The sequence below is a fragment of the Bactrocera neohumeralis genome, unplaced genomic scaffold (genome assembly GCF_024586455.1).
Source record: "Bactrocera neohumeralis isolate Rockhampton unplaced genomic scaffold, APGP_CSIRO_Bneo_wtdbg2-racon-allhic-juicebox.fasta_v2 cluster09, whole genome shotgun sequence".
Lineage (NCBI taxonomy): Eukaryota > Metazoa > Arthropoda > Insecta > Diptera > Tephritidae > Bactrocera > Bactrocera neohumeralis.
Genome location: NW_026089622.1, coordinates 27,061,889 through 27,088,230, shown reverse-complemented (window position 1 = coordinate 27,088,230; position 26,342 = coordinate 27,061,889). Strand labels below are relative to the sequence as shown.

General features: G+C 35.0%; 2 protein-coding genes and 1 long non-coding RNA gene across 3 annotated transcripts in view; 2 read left to right on the top strand and 1 right to left on the bottom strand.

The window, feature by feature from the left end:
- Nucleotides 1–25,254, top strand: part of LOC126764140 (brix domain-containing protein ZK795.3) — a 49,122-nt gene extending 23,868 nt beyond the window's left edge. The window contains exon 2 of the mRNA XM_050481941.1: nt 24,428–25,254. Within this exon, the coding sequence (XP_050337898.1) occupies nt 24,428–25,125 (698 nt within the window). The 3' untranslated portion in view covers nt 25,126–25,254. The remainder of the gene's footprint in view (nt 1–24,427) is intronic.
- On the top strand, nt 6,528–6,995 carry LOC126764255 (uncharacterized). The gene is made up of 2 exons (XR_007667830.1): nt 6,528–6,806; nt 6,900–6,995. It is a non-coding gene; the product is annotated as an uncharacterized LOC126764255 (long non-coding RNA).
- Nucleotides 11,213–26,342, bottom strand: part of LOC126764095 (uncharacterized) — a 48,204-nt gene continuing 33,074 nt past the window's right edge. Inside the window, exon 2 of the mRNA XM_050481885.1 lies at nt 11,213–14,442. Coding sequence (XP_050337842.1) covers nt 12,586–13,677 — 1,092 coding nt within the window. The 5' untranslated portion in view covers nt 13,678–14,442 and the 3' untranslated portion in view covers nt 11,213–12,585. The remainder of the gene's footprint in view (nt 14,443–26,342) is intronic.

Here is a 26,342-nt window from a genome sequence, read left to right as displayed (position 1 = left end):
GTAATATTTTCTTAACACCCTGATGACATGCACAAAATATGGGTGAAATCGGTTAACAACCACGCCTTTTTCCAATATAACGCTATTTTGAATTCCATCTGATGCCTTCTCTGTATAATATATACATTAGGAACCAATGATGATAGCGGAATAAAACTTTACACAAATATTTGAAAAATACGTAAATGACGGATAATGAAATCTCGATTATCACTTTATCATGCGAGGGTATAAAATGTTCGGTGACACCCGAACTTAGCCCTTCCTTACTTGTTGTTGATGAAACTGTAATCTTTGATCTTCTCTAGGCTTAAAGTCTCTGTTATTGTTGTTATTTGCACATTATTTGGTGGTGCTACGAAGATTGTGTCCCAATGGACTGAAGGGTTGTCTTTATATGTTGTTCCCGCTATCGTGACGGAACAATTCGTGTAGTGGAGAAGGGAGGTTCCTTCAATTGTGAAGTTTTGCCCACAATCAGTGGTTATCGGTAGTCCCTTTACGTTGATAACCATTATATAATTATCTTCCGGTTGGAATATATTCAATGTGGGCCCCACATCGTTCGCAGGACATATTGATGTTTTATTATTCAAGATTCTAGCGATACAAGTTGAATTATTGGTGCTTTCGAAGTCATTTGACCTCTTGCAGTAATACACGTTCTCAATTTTTGGGCAAATCTCTGTTAAGTATTGGAGCTCGTGGTTATTGTAACTTACGTATGGTTTTGTTTTAATTACTTTCGTTTTATTCATAGGAAGAGGAATGAGATGGAAAAACGAATTCGTACTTTTAGCCAAATTTGGAAGTTTTATATTAAAAATTAGGTTGCTATTATTATAATAAGCTTGGAGTTCCAGAAGTTCGTAAAGGTGTTCGTCCGAAACTAAGTCAATATTCTGGGATTTAAAATGGTGTCTTATTTCATCCAATTCATCTGGATGAATAATAAGCTTTGATACTATACCAAGTTTTGCGAGCGTTACAGCTTCTATTATGTCAGAGATATGGTTCAATAATTAATCTATATTATAATCAAGCTGATTCATATATTGGATTTCTAATAGCGCATTGTCTTCTTTTAGAATATGATTAGTTGTTTTTGTTGAGAGTTTTTCTAAAAATTTTGTAATGCTTTCCTGATTGTTATTCATATGCTCTGTCAAATTTTTAATTCTCTGTATCATTTGTATATTCAAACTTTTTTGATTTTCCTCTATTATTTTTGAATTTAATGTTGTGTCCTGTAGTTCTTGTATTTGTTTATTTATAGTCATAGCGTCATTTGCGTCCATGTTCCCAGTTACATATTTTATTACAGAGCCTAAGCCGTTGAATAGTCCTCGTTTTGTACGTTTATATGGATTTAATGTCTGTAGTTTGTTTTCGAGTCCCTTAAGTTTCATCTTACAAATTTTAGCAGCATCTTTTAGAAGGCTATTTTTTTCAAATTTGTCTACGATAGTAATTAATTTTGAAGTTTGCGAATTAAAATTGTCCAAGTCTATTATATGAATGAAATTGAAATAACTTTCAATCGTTCTCGCGTGTCCAATCTTCAGGGCTATCATATTCTGGTCTTCGTCAAAATTTTGTATTTCCAAGACTTGTCCATAAGCAAAGGCTATTCTAAAGGTAAATAATTGTTTATTATTTTCGTGGTCTCAGTTTAATTTTTGATTTGTGTAATTTTTTGTCTTTAGTAGTTTGTAAAGTAACGTCATTATCTTTTAATACTTTATGTTTTGAGAATCGTGCAGTTATTTTGTTTCTCCTACATTCTTTTCTATATATATCCTCTTCTTTGTTCCTACGCTCTGGAGGTTTCCTAGATTTATTAAGACGACTAATATTTTTTAATTTAGCTTTCATAACTTTTTCTTTAATTATGGGGTATAGTTTTTCTTTAAATTCATTTAACTTAACTAAAAATTCGTGTTTGTTGTCGTATTTTATGTCTCTTGAGAAGTTATACGGTCTTCCAAAGAATAACTCATATGGTGTAAATTTTGTAGATGAATGGATTGTATTATTGTAAGTTATGAACGTCTCATCTAATATCTCTTCGTGATCTAATTCCAATTTCTTGGATTTTCTGGTTGTCATTATAATTCTGTATATTTCAGTTAGGGTTGAATGAAGTCGTTCTACTGGAGAGTTGCTACTGGATTGTTGAAATGATGTGAAGTGAAGTATAATTTCATATTGTCTACAAAAATCTTTAAAAATGTTAGATGTAAATTCGGTACCCTGATCACAAACAATTTTCTTAGGTATTCCCGCAAGGTTCATAAATGTTTTTAAAGCTTTAAGCACACAAACGCTTGTTCTTGATGGTAATGTATAGCCTGTCGCATATTTAGAAAATTTATCGATGATGGTCAAAATACATTTACTATTTATAGTATATATGTCAATGTGCAAAATTTGAAGAGGTTCGTTTGGTGTTTCTGTAACTTGGAATTCTAATTTTGGTGGATGTCTGTCATATTTGAGTGTATTGCAAATTTCACAATTATTTAAAGTTTTATTTATTATAGATTGCATAAGGGGAAAATAATATTGTCTCTTTAAGTATTCATAAATTTCGGTAATTCCTCTATGGTTCCTATTTTCATGACAGGTACGAATTAGTTCAACTTGTTTATCATTGTCAGTTACATCTGATAGGATTTTAGTGCATCGGACAATACGAAATTGTTTTCCATTTGAAAAGTATTTTGAGTATATCAGTTGAATAGTTCTGAAGGTTGGTTCATCGGAGAAAATGGCAGTTAGTTTACCTGAGGGTATAAATTTTTTGAAAATCTGAACTATTGTGTCTTGAGAAAATTCTTTTTCTCTTATAGTTCTACGTTGTTTGTTTCTAAAGATGGTTTCAACAGTCATACTGGGTTTTTTGTCAGATCTTTCTAATAAAAGTTGCAAGTTGAATTCATTTAAAGGTTTTTCTGAAATTGGTATGCCATCATTCACATTTTCCTTACATGAATGTATTGTAGACAGTTCTTCCGAATCACACAAATTTATATCAGCGGTTTTATCATGGTCTAATTTTATCCTGCTCAATGCATCTGCGTTACTGTTCAATTTTCCTTTTTTGTATACGATCTCGTAGTCATACTCTTCCAACTTCAGGCGCCATCTCACCAATTTCGAATTGGGCTCCTTGAGACTCATTAGCCATGTAAGTGGTCTGTGGTCAGTAATTATTTTAAATTTACGACCGAAGAGATATGGGCGGAAATATTTGGTTGCCCACACTATAGCTAAAAGCTCTTTCTCAATAGTGGAATAGTTAATCTCACTCTCAGAAAGAGTCCTACTTGCGTAGCAAATAGGTTTGTCACTACCTATGAGACCTTGAGAAAGGACTGCTCCAAGCGCAATGTTACTTGCGTCTGTTGTGAGTAAAAATGGCTTTGTGAAATCACGGTATTGCAGTATTGGATCGTTCATTAAAATGTTCTTGCATGTTTCGAAAGCTTCTAGGTATCTGGCGTTTAGTGTTATGCTTCTGCCCTTTTTTAAGCATTCTGTCATTGGTTTTGCAAGTCTTGCCAGGTTCGGGATAAACTTCCTATAATAACTAAGTAGGCCTATGAACGATTTTATTTCACGATTAGTTCGTGGTATTGGAAATTTCTGGATAGCTTCTATTTTTGTCGGATCCGGTTTTATGCCTTCCGTCGTGACTACATGTCCTAAAAAAGCAATTTCTTTTCGCATAAACTCTGATTTGTCCATCTGGACCTTAAAATTTGAACATCTTAACTTTAGAAAGACTTTTTCTAGATTCTCAATATGTTCTTGGAGGGACGTCGAAAATATAATAATGTCATCTAAATACACTAGACAGATTTTTCCAACTAAATCATTTAGGACATTATCCATGACCCTCTGGAAAGTTGAGGGTGCGTTTTTTAAGCCAAAAGGCATTCTTACGTATTCGTAGTGACCCCCTTCCACAGTAAAGGCTGTTTTTGATATGTCCCGTGGATCCATTTCAATTTGATGGAAGCCGCTTGCTAAGTCCAAAGTCGAAAAGTAAAGGCATTTGCCCAGTTTATCCAAGATCTCAGATATGTTCGGGAGTGGGTACCTGTCCGAGATGGTTTTCTCGTTCAACTTCCTATAGTCAATGACCAGTCTCCATTTCGTTTTCCCCGATGCGTCCTTCTTTTTTGGAACAATCCATACTGGAGAGCTCCATGGGGAAAAGCTCGGCTTAATAATCCCTTGCTCCAACATCTCTGATATCTGTCTTCGAACTTCCTCTTTGTGAACGAAAGGATACCTGTAAGACCTAGTATGAATAGGAATATCGTCCGTCGTCCTAATTCTGTGTTTTATTTCATTTGCAAACGTCAACTTTTCATCCTCTCTATAAAAGATATCACTATATTTAGTACATAGTTTCAAAAGTTTATGCTTTTCTTCGCCATTCAGATGTTCCATTCGGAGTATGTCAGATAAATTTGCAATTCTTTCACTGTTTAATTTGCAATGCATATTAAAGTTATTAAGTTCGACGAAGTTTTCTGAATCATATGGACTTGTTTTCAGGGGTTGCTCTAAGAAAATTGTTTGGTCATTCCCCGTGAGATTAACTACTTCTATTGTACTAAACCAGTCTTTCGCAAAATATATGCCTGGAGAAATAATTAAGCCGTTGTCCAAAGTTATTGTATTTATCATAATATCTCCTTCCTTAGACTGTCAGTTAGTTTTACGATTTGTTTCGAATTTGACTTTATGGTGAATTTATCAGAGGAAAAATTTGGTTTCATTTTAAGAGGTATTGTAATATTATTTGTAATTAGTATTTTATTTTCAAGATCAATTTTAGCTTTAATTTTTGTCAGAAAATCTAAGCCTAACAGTCCGTCAAAATAATCATGGAATTTAAAAACTAAGAATGTAAGAGTTCCTGTTTTCCTAATTTCTTTGAAAATAGGTAATGTCACTTGCTTGTCAATTATATATTTATGTAAGATGGTAGATATAGTTATTGGAATACATTTCTTGATATCTAAGGGATTTATAAATTCCGGGTTTATAAATGAAGAAGAAGCTCCGGTATCTATTAGGAATCTTAATTGTCTGCCAAATGGAGAGCTTATACTGATATAGGGTAAAATACTACCATGTTTATTGCAGTCTATATATCCTGTTTGTTTCTTGAGGCTAACTGTAAAAAATCCTGATTATCGTCAATATTGTAATTTTCATATTGGTCCAGGTTTATCTTGTTAGCGTGGTCAAGACATGGGACAGAGCTTTCATTTCGAAGACTTCTAAATTCGTTAATATTATTCATTTCATTCCTATTTGTTATCCTACTAAATTGAGTGCTTGGGCTAGTTTTAAATTTGTTTGTGCCCTTTTCAAATTTTGAAAATCCATAGGTTCTGGTGGAGGCTGTGATTGTCTCCAATTTGTTTGTCTCGAAAAATTATCGAAGCGTTGGCTGGGTTTAAAATTTGAAAAATTCTCGCGATGTACTTGGGAATTTTGGAGTAACAAATTACGATTCTGATTGTTTGAATTTGGCTCAAATTATTGTTATTAACATAGTAAGGTCTGGTTGAAAAATTAGAATATCTTTTAGGTTGGTAATAATTTTCTTGTCTTGGTGCATTATTTACAAAATTTTGTGGATATTTAGGATATGGATTATATTGGTAATTTGGTCTCCATTGAGGATATTTGGGTTTATTCAAATTGGACCTATTGTAATGAATATTCTGTTCTCTGATGCAGTAGTCAAGGGCAATCGGCAATGATTCTGGTCTCATTGCTCTAATCGTAGATCCCATAGGTTCCCGTAAACCCGACAAAAATGAGTTTAGGCACATTTCAGAAAATAGATTTCTCTTTGCATTACATTAGTGTCGGGACTCATGGATAGATAAATTATTAGACAAGACAGATTGGATTTCCATTATTTCGCTGTAATATTTTTCGATCGGTTTGCCGTATTGTTTTAAACAATGAAGATCTCTAATTAGGGATGTTTCTGTCCTTTTATCTGAATAATGCGATATCAAGTTTCCTCTGATCTCATCCCAATTGAGGGATGTGCCATACATGTTTAAGACTTCGTTGGCTTGACCATCTGTTTTATTTCTTATGGCCCTCAAGAGGATTAGTCCATGAGGAGTGTTATCTGCTCCACTAATGTGAAGGAGAATTTCTTCCACATTACTAATGAATTCGTGGAGCAATCTTGGATTACCATCAAATTTGGGTAGGTCCTTGATTGCATCTGGAATTCTAAGTGAGTTAAAAATGTCGATATTATTCATGTTGTTATTATTACTTGTCGTTTGAGTCCCTGATATACTTGGAACTTCTGTATTTGAAAGCATATTAAAATTTAATGTACTGTCCTCGGATATAACGGGTAGGCTTCTTGACTTAAAAATCCAAAAACTTTTAGGATATGGAAAATATCTAGATTTACTACTCATCAAAAATAATTTGTTTTATTTACGTAAGAGGTATTGAGGTAGGAACTCGATACGAACGGACGTGTGTAGACGGCAATTTGCGCGATACAATTTTCTTTTCAACTCAAATGTATATTAACCAAAATTAAAATTGATGAAAAGCCAACAACGTTTAAAGAGTTAAAAATACTACCTACCGCAAAAGTTTTGTTTTATTTAAAGATTTAATAAAGCGTACATAAGCAAACAAGTTGCTGCTAATTTTTCTAAACAGAGTTTTTGTCACTTCAAACGGTATTTCTCATTGAGCACGACAACAACGAGGGCATGTGATGCAAACAACAACTAAATGTAAGGAAAATAACATAAAAGCATAAAACGTGAAGAAAACCAATAACAAAATATACGGCAACGGTGCATTGCTGATGTGCAGTCCGTTTGCAGTGCGTCGTAAATAAAGGAGGGCTACAGTAATTGCTTAGTTACATATAAATTGTGCTATCCATCGATAAATAATGCCACCCAAGAAAATAAACACAACATCACAATTTTGTGGTTATTGCTCTGAGCTGATACGAGATGGTGTACAGTCCAGCATCCAATGTGTTGCTTGCCAACTCTGGTTTCACTCTAGGTGTACAGGCCTTTCATCTGTGGAATTTAAGGCCACAGCGATCAGTATCAAGAAAAAGGAGTCGGTTTGGAACTGTTCATCCTGCAGCAATGATATCAGTGTTAGGACATGTGACAGCCACTTATCTAATGATGAAGTTTTAACACACATCTCGCCACAAGCTAATGAAATGGAAAGTCTCTTCCAGAAGTACTTTGATCGCTTCACCTCTGACTATGACCGCAAATTTGAAGATCTCAAAAAATCATTCGTAAGTAGCGTAAATAACCTTAAGGATGAGGTAAGCAATCTGTCTAAACAATATACAATACTCGCTAATAAATGTACTGCCCTTAACGATAGGCTTTCATCAGTAGAGAATAAAATTAATAATAAACTCAATGCCAAGCCTGACTTACCAGTGAGCAAGGAAGATATCTTCACTGAAATGTTGGAACGTGAGCGCCGTAAAGTCAATGTAATTGCTCTAAACATCCCGGAATCAGTCAAACCAATGGATAAAGATCGTTTGGATGACGACAGGACAAATCTAGTAGCCGCTTTGCCTTCTTGTCTCTCGAACATTGCCACTGAATTTAAGCTACGCAGACTAGGCCGACATACACCGGGTCGTACACGTGCGCTACATATTACAACTCGCTCAGCTGATGATGCGCTCTCAATTATCAAATACAGACCACCTAATAGTAACACTGCAGTCTTTTTCAAAGCTGATCTTACCCCTTCTCAACAACAGCACCTAAAAGATTTACGACTGGAACTTGACTCTCTAGTAAAAAGCGGCAACGACAGTATGACTATAAAGTATATCCATGGTATGCCTAAGATTGTAAAGAAGAATTTTCGCTCGCACAACGAACAAGAAGAAAGTATCTCTCATCCAGTTATATTACCAGAACGTTCGAGGTCTGCGCACAAAACTCTGCGCATTTCTGACCAACACGTCGTCTAACCAGTCTGATATCATATGCATCACTGAGTCCTGGCTCCATCCATCTATACGTGATGGAGAAGTCATTGACTCTTCTTATAATATCTACCGTAAAGATCGTACATCTCATGCTAATCATAAAGTACGTGGTGGTGGAGTCTTTATCGCATGCAAACGTTATCTACACACTGAGCCAATCTCTACTGAAAATAATAGCCTAGAGCAAATATTCATCAGGGTGAAGGGCGCATCCCGTGACCTAATCATCGGCTGTGTATACATACCTCCTCAGACACCTTATGACATCTTTGTTGACCACCTGGCCACTATTTCTTTCATTAGAGAAAAACACCAAGCATCTGACTTACTGATAGTTGGTGATTTCAACCTCCCTAGCAGCTCTTCTCGTGCGGACTGTGAAAAACTACTTTACGACTGCTATTCGCTCCTGAATTGCACACAGCGCAACCACATTCTCAATGCTCACAACTCAGCCCTTGTTTCAGCGACATCGACATTTCTCCTGAACACTCGCTTGCCTTGGTTCCTGAAGACACATATCATCGCGCTCTAGATATCACGCTCAACTTTCAGCCTGGACTAGTTCCTATCTACTCCTCTACGTACTCTTTCAAAAAGGCCAACTATGCTGAGCTCAACACTTTCTACCTGAGAACAAATTGGATCGATTTATATAAACTCAGCACAATTGATACATATACTTATAAACACAGCAGTTATCCACCCTGGTTTTCAAAAGATCTCATTCGCAAAATTAAATTGAAGAAGTCGGCGCATGCGTTGTACAAGACAAGACGTACCAACTACAATTACTCTTGCTTCAGTAAACTGAGACTTGAGTGCAAATCACTGAGCTCTGAGTGCTATAAAAATTACGTGAGTAATGTTGAAGCCAAACTCAAATCGGACATCAAAGCCTTCTGGAACTATGTCAAAGACAAAAACCGTTCTAGCAGTGACATACCTTCCTCCATGTGTTTACGCACCTAACAATCGCCATGGCGCTGCTGCAGCTACCTACAACCCGGGATCTCAGAACATACTCCTGAACGATCTGACAGTATCATATGACGAAGTACTTAAATTACTCCTTTCACTTGACCCTAGAAAAGGTGCTGGACCTGATGGTCTACCTAACTTATTCCTAAAGAACTGCGCGATCAGTCTTTGCGAACCGTTGACGCATATGTTTGGTGAATCACTTAGCGGTGGTATCTTCCCCTCGTCATGGAAATTATCATATATCACTCCAATACATAAGGATGGATCTAAAGCTATGGTCACCAATTATCGTTCTATTTGTATTCAGTCTGCCCTTGCTAAGTTGTTTGAGAAATTGGTGCTACCACAACTACTGCAGTCTTTCGAACACGTTATAATCACTCGACAACATGGATTTACTGGGGGCAGATCTACAACTACTAATTTGTTCATATACATTAACAAGGTGTTAAATGCTATGGATTCCGGAAACTGTGTTCACAGCATCTACACAGACTTTAGCAAGGCGTTTGATCGTGTTGACCATGATATACTCATGCACAAGTTGAGCAACTATGGTGTTGGAAGTAGTGCTTTGTCTTGGATCCATTCATATCTTACGGGTAGACGCCTACAAGTTAGAGTCGATGGCCATCTTTCATTCGAATATATCGTTACATCTGGGGTACCACAAGGATCTCATTTGGGCCCGGTACTCTTCAATATATTCATAAACGACATTGGCAACAATATCATATCAGATCACCTATTGTATGCAGATGATCTCAAAATTTTCAGGCCCATAGCTAGTATGTCAGATATCCTAATTCTACAGCATGATATTGACTCTCTTGGTAACTGGTGCCTTGTGAACAATCTTGATCTTAATATCAACAAATGCGCCGCTATAACTTTCACTCGCTCACACTCACCAATTCCTGCAAAATACAAACTCAAGGATCAGGAAATCATAGAGGTTGATGAGATAAAAGACCTGGGGATCATTGTTGACAACAAGCTCTCCTTCTCTAAACACATTGATAGAATCACATCAAAGGGATTTAAAACCCTCGGATTTATCCTAAGAAACAGCAAAGACTTCAACAACCCCTACTCTGTAACCAGACTTTTTCAATCGCTAGTCCTACCTATCCTTGAATATGGTTTAGTCATCTGGTCTCCATATACTAATGCATCTATAGACAAAGTGGAAAAGGTTCAACGTAAACTCTGCAAGTCGTTAGCCTATAAATTATCATCGTCTACACATACTTACTCCACTGATGAAATTTACCAGAGCTTTCGTATCAATAAACTATCAGCACGTCGACAGGTTGCCGATCTTAGTTTCTATTACAAGGTTGTCAATAATATTATTGATGCTCCAGACATTCTTGGCTGCTTTGAATTTGCCCCAGTAGGCACTTTACTTAGACGTAATCGTCTACTAAAAACTTCCAACTCCAAGAAAAATTATGTGATCAACGGTCCTCTGAATAGACTGGCCAAATCTGTCAATTCTTTTCAAGGTGTGATTGACTTCTACGGAGATACATACTCTGCCTTCATAAACAATACTAAGAAACATCTGCTTGTTTAACCAAGGACTCCATTTGCTGCCCGCCACAACCAGAAACCATCACCATAGTACTCTGCATATACACATTTACCTTCTACCTACATTTTTCATTTTTTATTTGTTTCTCTTAATGTATATTGCCGATTGGCGTTATTGTAATAATAATAATAATAATAATAATAATAATAATAATAATAATAATTTGGTTCCGATTGATAGGAATTTGGAATCAAATAATGCCTACACAAAAATTATATGTAATTAATTTTTATTTAACTTTTTCTACTTTTCCACTTCTTCCTTTTCCTTTTTTAATTTTATTGATTTTGGCAATGTATGTTATATTTTCTTTATTATTTTCTTATATATACATATGTTAACTTTTCTTCGATTTTTTTTTTTGTTTTATTATTATTTTTTTTTTTTGATCTTTCCAATCATTCTTTTGAATTAATATATTCTTATTCCAAATTTTCTAATTTCATCTACTTTCGCAATATATATATATGTATGTTAACTTTTCTTCAATTCAATTCTTCAATTCTTTCTCAATTTTTTTTTTTTTATTATTATTTTTTTTATTGTATATATATATGTAATTCAATAACCGCTCATTTACTTACAGAGCCCCTATGAGAATGGTATGCATGAGGGGTGTAGGTCCTTTTTTCCAACGGTTCACTTATCTCCTTGTGGCCTTATACCAATGTGCTCTTGGTATTTGTTTTCCGTCCGATATTCCCTCGGATTTAGAACAGGCGGCCCCTTATGTGGTCAAAGGATTCACAAAGTTTTATTTCGTTAGCACTCTTAGTTTCGACTCGAACCGTTGGCTTTTCGACTGCGCCAGTTATGTTGCTCAAACTTTCTTCCGTTCAAATAAAACACTTTAAACACCTTGTTTCTTCGAAGGTTACACCAATAATAATTTTTATTTCTCAAACCAATTCCACACGAAGTCAAGCAAGTAAAATAAATTTGATGAGTCAGTAAAATTAAAACAATAATAATTGCACAAAAGTTGATAACAGGAAGTAAGTATTAATTACAATTTTTGCAAGTATTAATTACAACTTTTGCAATGTTTTAAATACCTAATAAAACAAATTTAATGACATGTTCTTACTATTCCATTGCTGTCTTATGAAGTCAAGCAAGTAAAATAAATTTGATGAGTCAGTAAAAATTAAAACAACAACAATTGCACAAAAGTTGATAACAGGAAGTATTAATTACAGTTGTTGCAATGCCTCAAATAATAAAATAAATTTAATGATATGTTCTTATTATTCTATTGGTGCCTTCTGGGTTTTGGTGGGGGTTGATGTGACGATATAACTCGGTCGATGTCTTCATCGATTAGACGATACTGCACGGTGTTGTGCAATATGAAGGTTGAAATCTGCACAACTCAGAAGATCTGTCAGAATGGGAGCTATGTTGCATGTTTGAGCTCCTGGAGACCGCACAGTGTATCGTTTAATACAAGCTAGGGGGATAAAAATATTTTAGTTTGAAATTTAATTATTTTGGTCGTGTTAATTAATTATCTTAAGTTTCATTGAAAAAATTAATATATTTTTTTAGATTTACGTGTAGAAAACAAAGAATTGTTTAAAAAATATACTTAATTATTTTTTTAAATATCAGAACACACAACATTTATTTGAACGTAGAGAAAATTATAATATCAATAATAGGTGTGTTCGTAGAAAATCTGTTACTAATCATCGCGTTTTTAATTGGTTGAAATGCATAGAAATCTGTTTGTAAGTCCATTACATTTCAACTAATGAGAAGCGAGCTGACTAATAAAGGGGTTTTCTACGCACAGATCTAATATTAACAATAACATAAAAATAACAATAACTGACTAATAAAAGGGTTTTCTACTAACAGACCTAATATTAACAATAACATAAAAATAACAATAACACACAACAACAAAATGTTTAATACTACAACATCATTACTCATTAAATAACTAATCATCACTGTTAGATTCATCTGAATCAGATACTACATAATCCTTACCGTCATGGTCACATGTTACCTGGCGTGGTACTTTTGATAGTATTGAAGGCTGTACAATTAAATTTAGAACTTCCACCGGTAATTTATCTGTTCTCTTTTTGGGAACTTTTCTGAGTGAGTTGATTACCGGATCGGATATTATTAAAAGCATATGTAGTAAATCTATATTCGTGGCTATACGTGACTGCTTTCTGGGAAATCTACGGCAGTCCTTATTACGGGCCTCTTGAGATTCCTCCGAGAGTTGCCCGATAGGAAGAATACAAGTTCTAATTACCTCCGTACTATGTACCAGGATTTTGTGTACCGTGACAGGCATATAGTACCACGAATATAAATTAAGATAAAGGGTTCTGGTTTTGGAACAAAGATTTTCGAATTTATTGCAATTAATATCGTAGCCGGAGGATAGCGTTCTCAATAAAATGCTAAAATTTTTAATTAGATTAATATCCAATCCGGTAATCCCTCCACTCAGGTCCGGATTCATAAAGAACCTGCGGGCCGTATTCCCATCATTAGAGTTCCCATATCCAGGTTTCGGTGTGTCTATTATAAGTCCCATCTGGTTTTTAAACTTTTGCCTTACTTCTTCCGAACGCTGTTTTACACTAGCCTTTTCTATATCGCTCTTAGCTTGCCACTTTTTTATGTCCAAACAATAACAAATGTGTAACATGCATTCAAAGGAACGAATCCAGGCGTGCAAAGTAGACAAACCTAAACTGTAATGTTTTTTTTTAACCACTACGTCTTTTAATTCGCCATTCATCAGTTTGGGAGTAGCACCACAGATGTAACATTTTTGTGAAGAAAGTGTACCAGTTAAAGCATTACATACTTTTCCGTCTGCCATTGTAAGTAAAAGATTATGTTTTACCGAAATTTGAGAACCGCGATTATCACATAGTGTTGGAAGAAGTTGAGATGCTTTTTCCAAAACCTTGTTAGTTTCTGATGTAGTAAAATCAGTTGTTTCCTTTGAAAAAATCAGCTTAATTGGGCGACATAAAGAGTGGACGAAGGCCGCGGATTTTGCCATAAAATATTTTGGCTGGCATCGTCACTCAATCTCAATGGAACAATAGCAAAAACAAACAGATACTCATCAGTAGCATCGCAGTTCTCAAATTTTTGTTTATAAGCGCTATGGGCGGAGCTTCCGTCTCATCCCCATTCGCTGATTAGTGTGAATGACGAATTAGAATATATATTTTCCTTGTGCACTTTATCTTGTGCACTTAGAATCCACATAATAAGCTAATGCCTCATCACTTGTCAATTGCCTGCCTTCGCATGTAGTATTACCAGACTTCTTTTTTTCTGTAGATTTCAAACTTTCTCTAATCGAAGTAGCTATGTTTCTATTACCCTCCAAGCGATTTGCTACTTCAGCGGCTAGGATCAACTCGATGGCACCTCGCGATTCTAGTAAGTCCTCAACCCTTCGTTTTTTCGTTTTAAAAGACGACTCTTCAAAATTTGTATTTGGTCTACCTTGAGGACGATTGCTTCCAGTTGATGAGGTAGGACAGAGATGTTCCATTTGTAGGTGAAATTGTAAATCTGCTCCTTCTAACCAACTGCGATTTTTGTTTAAAAAGCGTTCAATCATCATATTTGCTTCAGTCCATTTTTTGGAAAATTTTGGCGAAACACTCGAAATTTTAAACTTTATATCCTTCTGTGTATCAGACGTTACATCTATAGCACTAAATTTTGTCAAAATTTAACCTGGAATTTTGCTCTATTTTACATTTTCGCCATTCTTCAAATAACTCCATTTTTGAAATAGAACCAACTCGATCTGGAAAAAGATAATTAAAAATTATTGAGGAAAGATGTGGTACTCGATTGTATAGCTTAAGGTTGCCGTTATACAATATTCAAACATTAGCTTGGATATATGTGGATAAAAAAAGTTGCATACGTTAAAAACTTGAAAATAAAAAGAACACAAACATTTTTATATGAGTTTTCAAAACCTCGTACAACGTATTAGCTAAACGCAAACCAAGTATTAAATTGCATAAAATATACATACATATCATCTAAATTAAAGTCCATTTCATCAGCAGTCGTGTTTTCCTCTGCAAACCTTGTTATATCACTATTTATATTGTATTTATTATTTAAATTGAAAACATAAAAATGATAACACCGTATCACTTCAATTAAAGTTATTGTAGTTAACCGTATTAGAATATTTTGCGCAATTCTTCCTTAAAATTGTGAAATATCAAGGGTTGTTATAATCAGAGTACTGTCAATTATTTGATTGTTTACATTGACGTTTGTCCGCCTACTATGATCCAGGCGAATCACTGTGGACCGTGGAGGTCCTCTGTTGGCTACTCGGGGTGAGCGGCGGCGCAGCGCGAACAATGTGCAGATTGCACAGCCGTAGAGGCTGGTGTCGCAGTATTGTGTAGGCAACAGGGGGCCACGTAACTTGTGGTTCACTCCCTGTGAGTCTTAAGGCCTGAGCAGGTCTTAAGATGGCTCCATCCATTGCATTTATTACACCTGACCGAGGTGAAGTTTGGATGGAGCCTTTTTGCGCATACGCAGCAGAAAAATTCCTCCGGGCCCGGGTTGGACTCGGTGCCAGCACGAGTCAGGAGGATACGGAGCAACACTGCTGCACAAAAATAAGTTCCCTAGCTGCTGACATGATTTCGGCCAAATGAGTAGCTGAAACAAAATAAATTCAAAAAGGTTATTAAAGTTGAATATATTGCCATTACAAAAATTAACAAACTGGAGTAGTTCTGAAAACAGTGTCGTTAATTTGAAGTAAAAAGGTAGTCGTTTTTTTAATGCAAAATTGACAATTTTCAACAAATCAGAAAAATTGTAGATCATTGTGTAGTAAATATATTCAAGAATACTTAGTTTTAATTTCGGTTAATTTCTCGTTGAGTTATGATGTCAGCAATTTTGAAAAATGTCGCTTCGAGAAAAAAGCGTTTAAAGTTACAACTAACGATGATTTACATTTGCCATAAAAATTGCCTTCTGCTATGTCTGGCCTATACAACACCCCTTCTTCTTCCTGGAAAAATGCCTGCTGAGGACACCGCGTGACGCATCTCCGTCTGCTTGATTCGGCTGTCATCTCTTTGAACAGCATATTCTTCCGCAATACGGCCACGCACATTACTTCCATCACTTATAAAAAAATACTATAAAAACCATCATTAAATATTGAAACTAATTGGAAATTAGCGAGCTCGATCGTTTTCATTTCTCTGTGATGGTGCTTTGGAGTAAAGTGTCATAGCAACCCATTATAACTTTCGTTGTTATTTTGTGACCCTTGACCTCAAATCTGTATAAATTGGTTTCAAAGCTTCCGTAATATCCTTATCAAAGTCTTTATTTGAGCTTCCGCGCGGCGATAGGAACACCACCTATTTTCACCTAAGGGGCAATTTTTATGGTTTGGATTTCTATCTGATGAACATAAGTGATAAAATTATGCCCAAAATTCCTTTGCACATTTCATCAATATTTTCTTGATGTCTGGTAGTTGTTAATCCGTAACATTTTTGTAATTTATTGATAACTTGATCAGCCAACTCCTTCCTAATCCTTTGGCTATTTTTTTTGATTACGTCATCGCGTGGCCATTCTTTTTTCTATATGTACATACATTTATCATTATATGGATTCAAATCCAATAAGCCTTTGTGTGTGGCACTATCACCGTCGCCAATTAAGCTAAATATTTCTTTTACACTGTCAACTTAAATTTTTCCAGCCGATCCAACATGATTTGCATCGCAATCGCCATGCTTTTCATACCACCTTCGTATTGTTCAGGATGAGTATATTTTTTCTTTTCCCATAGTTCACAACTCTTACAATAAGTCGATTTTACGATATTTTTTTTTTTATTATATTTACCCGCAAGAGTTGCAACACCGAAACGTGAAGTGTGGTCGCGTTGTTCCATGTGCCGTCTCCAAAAACTGTCACGCAATCATCCAAACCTTCTTCTTCCATTTATAAATTGTTTCAGCAGCTTTAGTTATATTTTGAAAGCAACTAACGAAAGTATTATTAGTAAATTTTGCAAACACTATACGATGATTTATTTTATAAGCATTATTAATTGTCAGTCCAGAATTCACATATGAAATAACACACTCATGACACAGCTCTTTTAAAGCTAGTTTGATTAAACATGATGTCTTTTATGCAAATTTATATTTTTAGACCTCCATTTAGATGAAGGATTATCGTGAGAGCTTCTTCGGATATGATATAAATTTCGTTGCGTTGTGTAGTGTACGACAGCTGAGAGTAAACTGAAGACGCTTCGACAACAGTGCCTAACAATTTCAAAATAATGTATATTTAAAATGGTCGAAAACTACGTAAGACCTATATAAGGTGTAAGTCACCATGTCGTTGAGGAATTTGCAAGAACGGAAATTCTGGACCGCTGTCCTTAAAGTTTTACAACACCGCCTGCTTGTAAAAAATGTGAACATTTCTTACTTTTCTTCTTCGGTCGCCATTGTTTTGAACAATTGCATCAACAAATTGAGCGATACTCCGATTGCTTTTATTTGCGCATTTATCGCGCACGGATATCATTACGAATGCAAAGAAAAAACAATTAGAAAGTCAGCCGTTGTAACCACCCATTAACAACTTGGCCTGGCACATACTTTAGAGCTGTTGCCAATCCTTCGCCCCGACTGCCCATTTTTCTTGCGGGGCAGCTCCTTTATTTCGAAGGATTGATCAAACCCCACTTCATCATTACTTTTCGAGGCTTAATACACTTTGTGCGATGTCACAGAGATTGTATTCGAATTTTGCATTAGCTAAAATAACGATATCCAAAAAGGTGCAATTTTCAGCGCGATCGATGTTGGATCTTTTCTATACTTTTAATAAGAAGCACATTTAACTAATTGGCCTAAAGGATTTTACCAGTTTCATACATTGTATATGAAGATCACAGGAAATCCTAAAACTTTGCTCTTTTGCAGACCTATTCACTTTGTCATAAATATATTAAAAAGTACGCTCCTCATGCAAAGCTCGCTGTAACAGTAAAAATACATATATATGTATACATGGACAGCTCCCTTAGCCGCACAAAAACGACGGTGAGTGCCAGGTTATGAGGACTCTCACTGTATATATTATAGTTGTCACTGACTTCATTTAAATTTCAAAAATTAATATATTTAAAGTACTTATTTCTCTAATTATTATGATTTTTAACTTATATTTTTAAAAAAGTTAAGTCCACTAATAGTTCATTTCTACACGTTTGTTTTATATTAAGTACTACAAAAATTACTTTCATTGAATATTTAACTTATGTTCAATTATATTTATTCATACAATAATAGCCTTGACAGACGGCAGCGTTAATCCGGATTAACTGCGCACTTAATCAGATCCAAATTTGTAGGTGACAGACGGCAGCTATGCGAGTTTGAAACTCTCATAAACAGCTCATTGTCCTTTTTATAATATTTTCAATGAAAATTGGTAGAAGATAAACATTACGGTTGTTAGCCGACCAATTTTTACCAAACCATTTTTTATTACAAAAACATATCAACACATTATTTTTAAAACTGCATCATAACATAGAAGTTTTATTGATATTATATTGAGAATTTGATAAACAGCTGTCAGGGTTGCTTGTATTTCATTCACAATAGATGAAAATTGGCCATTTTTAACAATGTTGCCAACGAAAATCTCACAAACTCCCTAAAATTTTGAGAGTTATTTTTGGATTCAGCAACGGAGTTAGCTGTGGTAACTCCTGAATTAATCCCGAAAAATGCAATTAATCTGGTTTAACGCTGCCGTCTGTCAATGCTATAAGATAATGATTGCATGTAAACCAATTATAAGGGCTACTTGTACCATATATGTATACATATTTTGCAAACTAACCAGAACCAATAAAAGAAAATTAATACCGTCAATACCAAATTGATAATCGTGAAATGAATGTAGCTAAATTTGGGTGCGTTCGAGATGGCAATGCCGATAGCATGTTTCAAATTTATCAAAGTATCATGTTTTGCGTGAATTTAGGCGCAATTTATGCAATAAAACGGTAACGCTAAATCAGTAGATTGTCAGCAAATATGCAACGCAATAGCGTACTGCTGTAATTATTACATAGTTCGCACGCATCCTTTTTCAGAATGTTTTTTTTTTGAACCGCGAGCGAAAGTCGCTAACGCAAAAGAGCTGACGACATTACGGTGTTGAACTAACAGGATTATGTCTGTAATTCGGGCAAAGGCCGCCAGTACAAAAAATAATTCTATTATTATCTGTTTTCTTTATTTATTTTAGTTTCTTTCAAACTATGTAGATACGGTAACACTGATAATTCCTTGGATTGCAACCTTTTTTTGTGTGAATAAATGGAATAAAAATTAAATGTTGAATTAAAGTTATTTTTTTAACTATTAATAAAGTTCAAAAATTACTTTAAAGTCTGTAACTCGTCACAATGTATGTATTTTAAAAGTTCACTTTATATCCACTAACGCTTAACTAAATTGTTTCTACACCTTCAATTTTTATCAAGTAATGCATAAATAACTTTAAATCATCATTCGTTTTTTTGATTTGAGTTATTACACAATAACAAAAAGGCAGTGCCAACTAATAATGAAGGCTACCGTATCAAACAGTACCTCTTTCACAAATTGGGTGTAAGTTAAAGTTATATTTTTCTAAAACTCGAGTTTTCGAGAGAAAGGTTCTGCGAAAGATTTATGGTCCTTTGCGCATTGGCCACGGCGAATATCGCATTCGATGGAACGATGAGCTGTATGAGATATACGACGACACTGACATAGTTCAGCGAATTAAAAGGCAGCGGCTACGCTGGCTAGGTCATGTTGTCCGGATGGACGAAAACACTCCAGCTCTGAAAGTATTCGACGCAGTACCCGCCGTAGGAAGCATAGGAAGAGGAAGACCTCCACTGCGTTGGAAGGACCAAGTGGAGAAGGACCTGGCTACGCTTGGAATATCCAATTGGCGCCACGTAGCGAAAAGAAGAAACGACTGGCTTGCTGTTTTTAACTCGGCTATAATCGCGTAAGCGGTGTCTACGCCAATTAAGAAGAAAAAGATATTTTTTTATTCAAAGTAGTTTCCTTGTGCTTCGATACAGCGTTTAGCCCGGTCAATTAGCATTTCAAATGAGTGTTTAAGGTCATTTTTCGGAATGCTCTTGAGAATATCGGTCGTCGCCTTTTGGACAGCTGAAATGTTCTGAAACCAGTGTCCTTTCATGGGCAAATGAAGTTTTCCAAATAGGTAAAAATCACAGGGTGCCAGGTCAGGTGAGTAGGGTGAGTAATTAATGGTTAATATGGAGTTTTTTTTGTCAAAAATCGGTGACAAGCGTCGACCGATGACGCGGCGATAATGTGCAACAGGCGTCATGACCCTGCCTCACGGTATTGTGGTCGAGCACGACAAATGCGTGACAAAAGACGCTTCATAACACCAAGGTAAAACACAGCATTAATCGTTTGGCCAGGTGAGACGAACTCTAGGTTTACAATACCCTCGGAATCGTAAAAACAAATCAGCATGTCCGCCAATTAAGAAAAATCGTAAGAATGAAAACCGAGAAATCGCGCGTCAAAGTTTTCGCTTTCTGCCCAAGCGCTCATATACATATGTATGTATATACATATCTACCAGTGCTCGGTCACTATTTCCCTTCTAGCTTCGACAATATTTCAAATTCCCATCTATAACATTGGGGGTATATTCTTAGATAATTTTTAAAGAGATTTAAGCAAAAAAAAAAAAAATTCGCCCTTAAAGAAGATTTACAAAACGTATTAAACGTAACTTAACACCCAAATGCGTATTTATTCATTCGATAAATGTTGTCTCTTAAAATCTTTCTTTAATTCGGAACTCATTAAAAACTTTAATAGGATTGCTTCCAAATGTATTCATTTGCAAGTTTTGTCACATTAGTAAACAGCTGATTCGAATATTGGTTTTGCGTATGTTCGAAAAGACGAAAATCCAATCAGATTCTGTGACACCATTGAAAATCAGAATTGGTTTGCAATTCTGACAGCTAAGCAATTCTGTCTTGGATTCCACAACACCCCTGAATATATCCCATTAACGCTGTGAGAAAAGTAAAATAAACCTGTCTAAGTTGGAGACCTGCGATTCAGCACTTATTGTCATATTATAAACAAATTTTTTTTCTTTTTTATTTAAAAAATAATAGGTAAAAAATGTACAAAGTTGATTGATATGAATACAGAATGACTTCATTCCTGTTTGATGAAGCTTATTTTGCAGTGGGAAGATTATAGTTTCAGTGCACTCATTTTCACTTTCACTTTAAGAAGTTCCTTGGGAGATGTGTTTTATTTCCTATACCATGTTTTTAAAATTAGTTTCATGGATATCACATACCTGTTCAGGTATATATGTATATCATATTTTCCACAACTATGGGCGATACTAATTTATTTCAAATTTGTTCAGGATAGTTGTGATTCATCAACATTCCATAATCCAGATCTTCTTGCGGCGGATATGATAATGGTAAGGAAATTTAGCTTGTTGGAAGCATTTTCTTACCACAAGTGGGTCTTATAGCGTTCACAAAAAATTTAACATTTTGAGAAAAATTACATTTTTCTTAACCTTTAAAACGCTCTAGCGGCTAAAGTATTTGACCTAGATAAACACACAAACCAATTTGGACATGTAACGAACATGAAAACAGATAAACCAACCGTGCGAAGTGATAGAAACATACCAAAGTTCATATATCTTGATTTGTTTCTGACAGCAAAACCGATAAAATTGGTTTCCGTGACACTCAAAGCCGATACAAATTCTGTTTCGAATATCAAACCAATAATATCTGAATTCATGACACCTACTGCTTTTTTTGATCGGTTTCAATTCTGATTCCGACAACTATCAGATTCCACAACACCCCTGAATATAATGTCTTTTCCACACCTGGAAATATTGTATGAAGGTAAAATGTTCGGTTACACTTGAACTTAGTTTTTCCTACTTGTTTAATATAAAATTTCTCAACACCTGAAAATATTCTCAGCTTGTCTGCAAATTGCGTCAGTAAAAAATCTTCGGTTATACCTTTTCTTTATTATACCCTGAACAGGGTATATTAAGTTTGTCACGAAGTTTGTAACACCCACAAGGAAACTATAAAGTATGTATATATCTATATAAATGATCAGTATGTTTAGCTGAGTCGATTTAGCCATGTCCGTCTGTCTGCCTGTCCGTTTGTCTGTATATATACGAACTAGTCCCTCAGTTTTTAAGATTTCGTTTTGAAATTTTGCAAACGTCATTTTCTCTTCAAGAAGCTGCTCATTTTTAGGAACTGCCGATATCGGACCACCATAACATATAGCTGCCATATAAACTGAACGATCGGAATCAAGTTCTTGTATGGAAAACTTTCACATTTGACAATGTATCTTCACAAAAATTGGCACAGGTTATTTTCTAAGATAATAATGTAATATGCGAAGAAATTGTTCAGATCGGCTTACTATAGCATATGGCTGCCATACAAACTGAACGATCGGAATCAAGTTCTTGTATGGAAAACTTTTGCATTTGACAATATACATATATGCACGAAATTTGGTATAGATTATTTTCTAAGGCAACAATGTAATATCCGAAGAAATTGTTCAGATCGGCTCATTATAGCAGATACTTAGCTGTCATACAAACCGAACGATCGGAATCAAGGGCTTGTATGGAAAACTTTCGTATTTGAAGTGATATCTTCACGAATTTTTACATGGATTACTGCTTAAGGTAATAATAAAATCTCCGAAATAATTGTTCAGATCGGATTACTATAGCATATAGCTTCTATACAAACTGAACACATAGTTACTAAAAGAAATGCACCTGTGAAGGGTATATTAGCTTCGGTACAGCCGAAGTTATTTTTTTTTTTCTTGTTTTAATGCGGATGTCATTTAATCAAGATATATCTTTTTTATCTTTGCCTGTTCGTCCATTTATCCGCAAGGATAACTTGAGGAAATTTTAAGATATCGTGGTGCATGTTGCTACAGAGTATAATAGTTTCGTTCACCTAATTTTTGTTAATGTTCGATTCGTTTACTTACCAGTATACAAATCACGAAGCAATTAATATAACGAGATTAAAATCTCTGCACAAATGGTGCTTTTGAAATGTGACACCTTATGACCAAAAATTGTTCAAATCGAACCAAAACTGTTCAAACCTACTTCCGTTAAAGCGCCCATACACGAGCACACAAGTGCGTTCGATCGGTATGTGTGCGCTTGCGGTTTATCGTGTATGGGCTTGTTCGCGTACCGATCCATGTTCGCGAAAATGTTTGATTTTTTACGATCGGTGCGCGAGCATGTGTATCGTGTATGGCGTTGTCGGCGCACAAAATCTCATTTCTCTCGTGTCGCCGAACAGTGAAGATCGCGGACAATGGCAAGTGTTAAGGGCAGAGCCTGCTTTCGAGGCCTCAAAAAATCGATTTTTTTGGGAGGGAAAGAAATAATTGATTCAAGCGAAATTTCTAGGCTTTATAGTTATATACTTGAGCATCTTTCACAAATTTTTTGGATATTTTTGATATTCGGATATGAAATCTTTTCGGACGGCGGGCAGGATGCAGGTCGCAATTTCTATCGGAAACAAAAAATTCAAAGAGATTCATATTTTTTATTAATTTATCTTCTAGTTAAACTAAGAAAATTCCAAAAAAAAGTATAAAATTTAAAATTTTATTAAAAATTTAATAAAGAGTGGCTTTTGAACAAAAAAATTTTAATTTATGCTGTTTAAAAATATGTTAAAACTTGACTTTTCTTAATATTTTTTTTAGTTTAAATAGAAGATAATTTTATGCCAATGATAATAAACTTTGCCCTAATTCCATACGACGTTTAGTTTTTTTTCTATCCTGCCCGCCAATTAAGAATAATCGTAAAAATGAAAAACCGAGTAATCACGCTTCAAAGTTTTCGCTTTTTGCCTAAGCGCTCATACATATAGTGTAAGAAAAATAAAAGTTTGAATAACTTGTTATCGAAATACAAAGAAATATATAAAAGTGCGACATTAGAAATAAATTCGAAGAAATGGTCCGCTTGCCTGTCTCACATGTTAACTCTGTGAAGAATGAACGCAAAATGGATTTGTGTGTCGTGTATGCGCAAACGAATTCACACCGATCGAACGCACTTGTGTGCTCGTGTATGGGCTCTATTAGCCCCATATACCATATACCTAATACATTATAAAGAACTTCAGGTGTCTTTATACCGCATATAGCGGTCAGTATGTGAGTTATGTTAATAAAATTTAGAGATTGATTGTGGAATGTTCGGTTACAACCGAACTTAGCCTTTCCTAACTTGTGTATTTATGTTTTGTTTTGACTTTTAACATAGTTGAGATATAAACTATGTTTTTAGTTATGTGAAACTAAAGACAGTGACCGTGCGCTAAATTTTATTTTAAACGGTCTATGAGTTTATCCCGAACAAACAACTTGACTCGTATGCATATTGAAAAGATCGTTGCACAAATAGTGCTTTGAAAATGTGACACATTCAAGCTTATGATAGTCAACTTTTCAAACCCCAATGTATGAAAACAGATCTATGAAAAGTAGTAGTTGTATCTACATATATTTTACAAAATTTGGTAGATATTTGCAAATTACTTTTTTATTTATGATATTAATATTTAATTTCAGATGTTGATGAAGTTGACGATGAATACAAATATGGGAACAGCTGCACCCCAAAAATTATGATCACGACATCACACAACCCTTCTGCAAGGTTAAAAATGTTTGTAAAGGAGTTACGACTAATTTTTCCAAATGCACAGCGAATGAATAGGGGCAAAAATGATTTAAAGCAAATAGTAAAATTATGCTGTTCTAACGACGTGACAGATATTATAATTGTACACGAACATCGGGGAATACCTGATAATATAGTCATAAGCCACTTACCTAACGGCCCTACCGCGTTTTTTAACATTTCTAGTGTTGTTATGAGACATGATGTACCTTTTATTGGAAAAATGAGCGAACAAAGTCCCCACTTAATCTTTCACAATTTTAAAACCAAAATTGGGCAGCGAGCAGTAAATATATTAAAACATCTTTTTCCTACGCCGAAGGGGGATTCCCAAAGGGTAATCACTTTTGCTAATCATGATGACTTTGTATCATTTCGCCATCATTTATATAAGTATGAAAATAAAGAGTTGGAATTAATAGAAATTGGCCCTAGATTTCAACTAAAGTTGTACCAAATAAAATTGGGAATATTAGATGAAATTCAAGCTTCGGATACTGAATGGGTTTTGAGACCTTACATGAACACATCAATTAAAAATAGAGTTTTATCTTTAGAAAATGGTTGGGATCAGAATGGGTCTTGAATTTTTAAAATATATACCGGTTATAAATTTATGGAACACTAGAAAATATCTAAATAAAAATACATAATATATATACTGAAATAATTGAGTCAAATAAATGTCCCGTCGAAAGACTAAGGCCAACGCTAAGATCCGTTTTTTAATAAATTAAATACAAATGTTTAAAATGTTTTATTATTTATTAGTTATTAAAATTGTACGCGACGAAAGAAAGGTTTCGTGTGCGTCAATTGGATTTCAGCTTAAGACTAATTTACAAAGAGAATGAAAATTTTGGTTTTGGCTATTGGCTATTGTTTACATTAAAATGAGTGTGCAGTTGGTCGCTTGATTCATTGGATGAGAGCTTATCGATTATTTGGTTTGTATAAGCGAAGACGCTTAACCCTTTCGCCCCTACTGGGACAATATGTCCCAGCAAACTTCAAACATGTGTATAACTTTTAATTTTGGTCCAATTACGCATTGAAATGTACCCAATAAAGCCTTGAAGACTTCTTTGATGATCAGTAACCGCATTCCGTTATTATTGACATCAATTTCCCGTTACCGAATATTTTGCACAGACATTTCGCGAAATTTTATCAGTCACGCGTTGTATTTCAATGTTAAACGTCTATCTGGTTCAGTTTTTATTCGTAATATTCCGCTTGCTTTACGGTTTAGGTGTGAATAAAGATAATTCCTTCGAAATTGGAAACAAATTGGATTGAAAAAGGTAAGTTTTTTATATTTGTAACTACATTGGGACATATAATCCCAATAATGCATTTGTTTGGGATAATAATATCCCAATATTTGTTTATACCATTAAAAGTCTACAAGGAAAAAATTGGGTGAGAACGAAATTGCTGATTATTTTTTACAAGAGGATAGCGACGATATGGCCGATGATTTTAGTGCCTCTGAGTCTAGCTATGAACCATCGGATGACGATGACGAAGATGCGGAAGTTCCTGTAGCAAACGCTAAATATGTAAGCAAATCAGGTGATGAGTCTTCTTCTGAATCGGAGTTGGATGACGATGACGGTCAAGTTTTAGAAGTTGTATCATGCATAAAAAAACATTCCCAGCAGCGCGAAGTGAAAGTAGTGCGCAATCCATAGACGAGTGTATGGCAAAATTCAAGGGTCGCTCAAGTTTGAAACAGTATATGCCTTTGAAGCTAATAAAGAGAGGGATAAAATTATGGCTGCGCTGTGATGCCAAAACAGG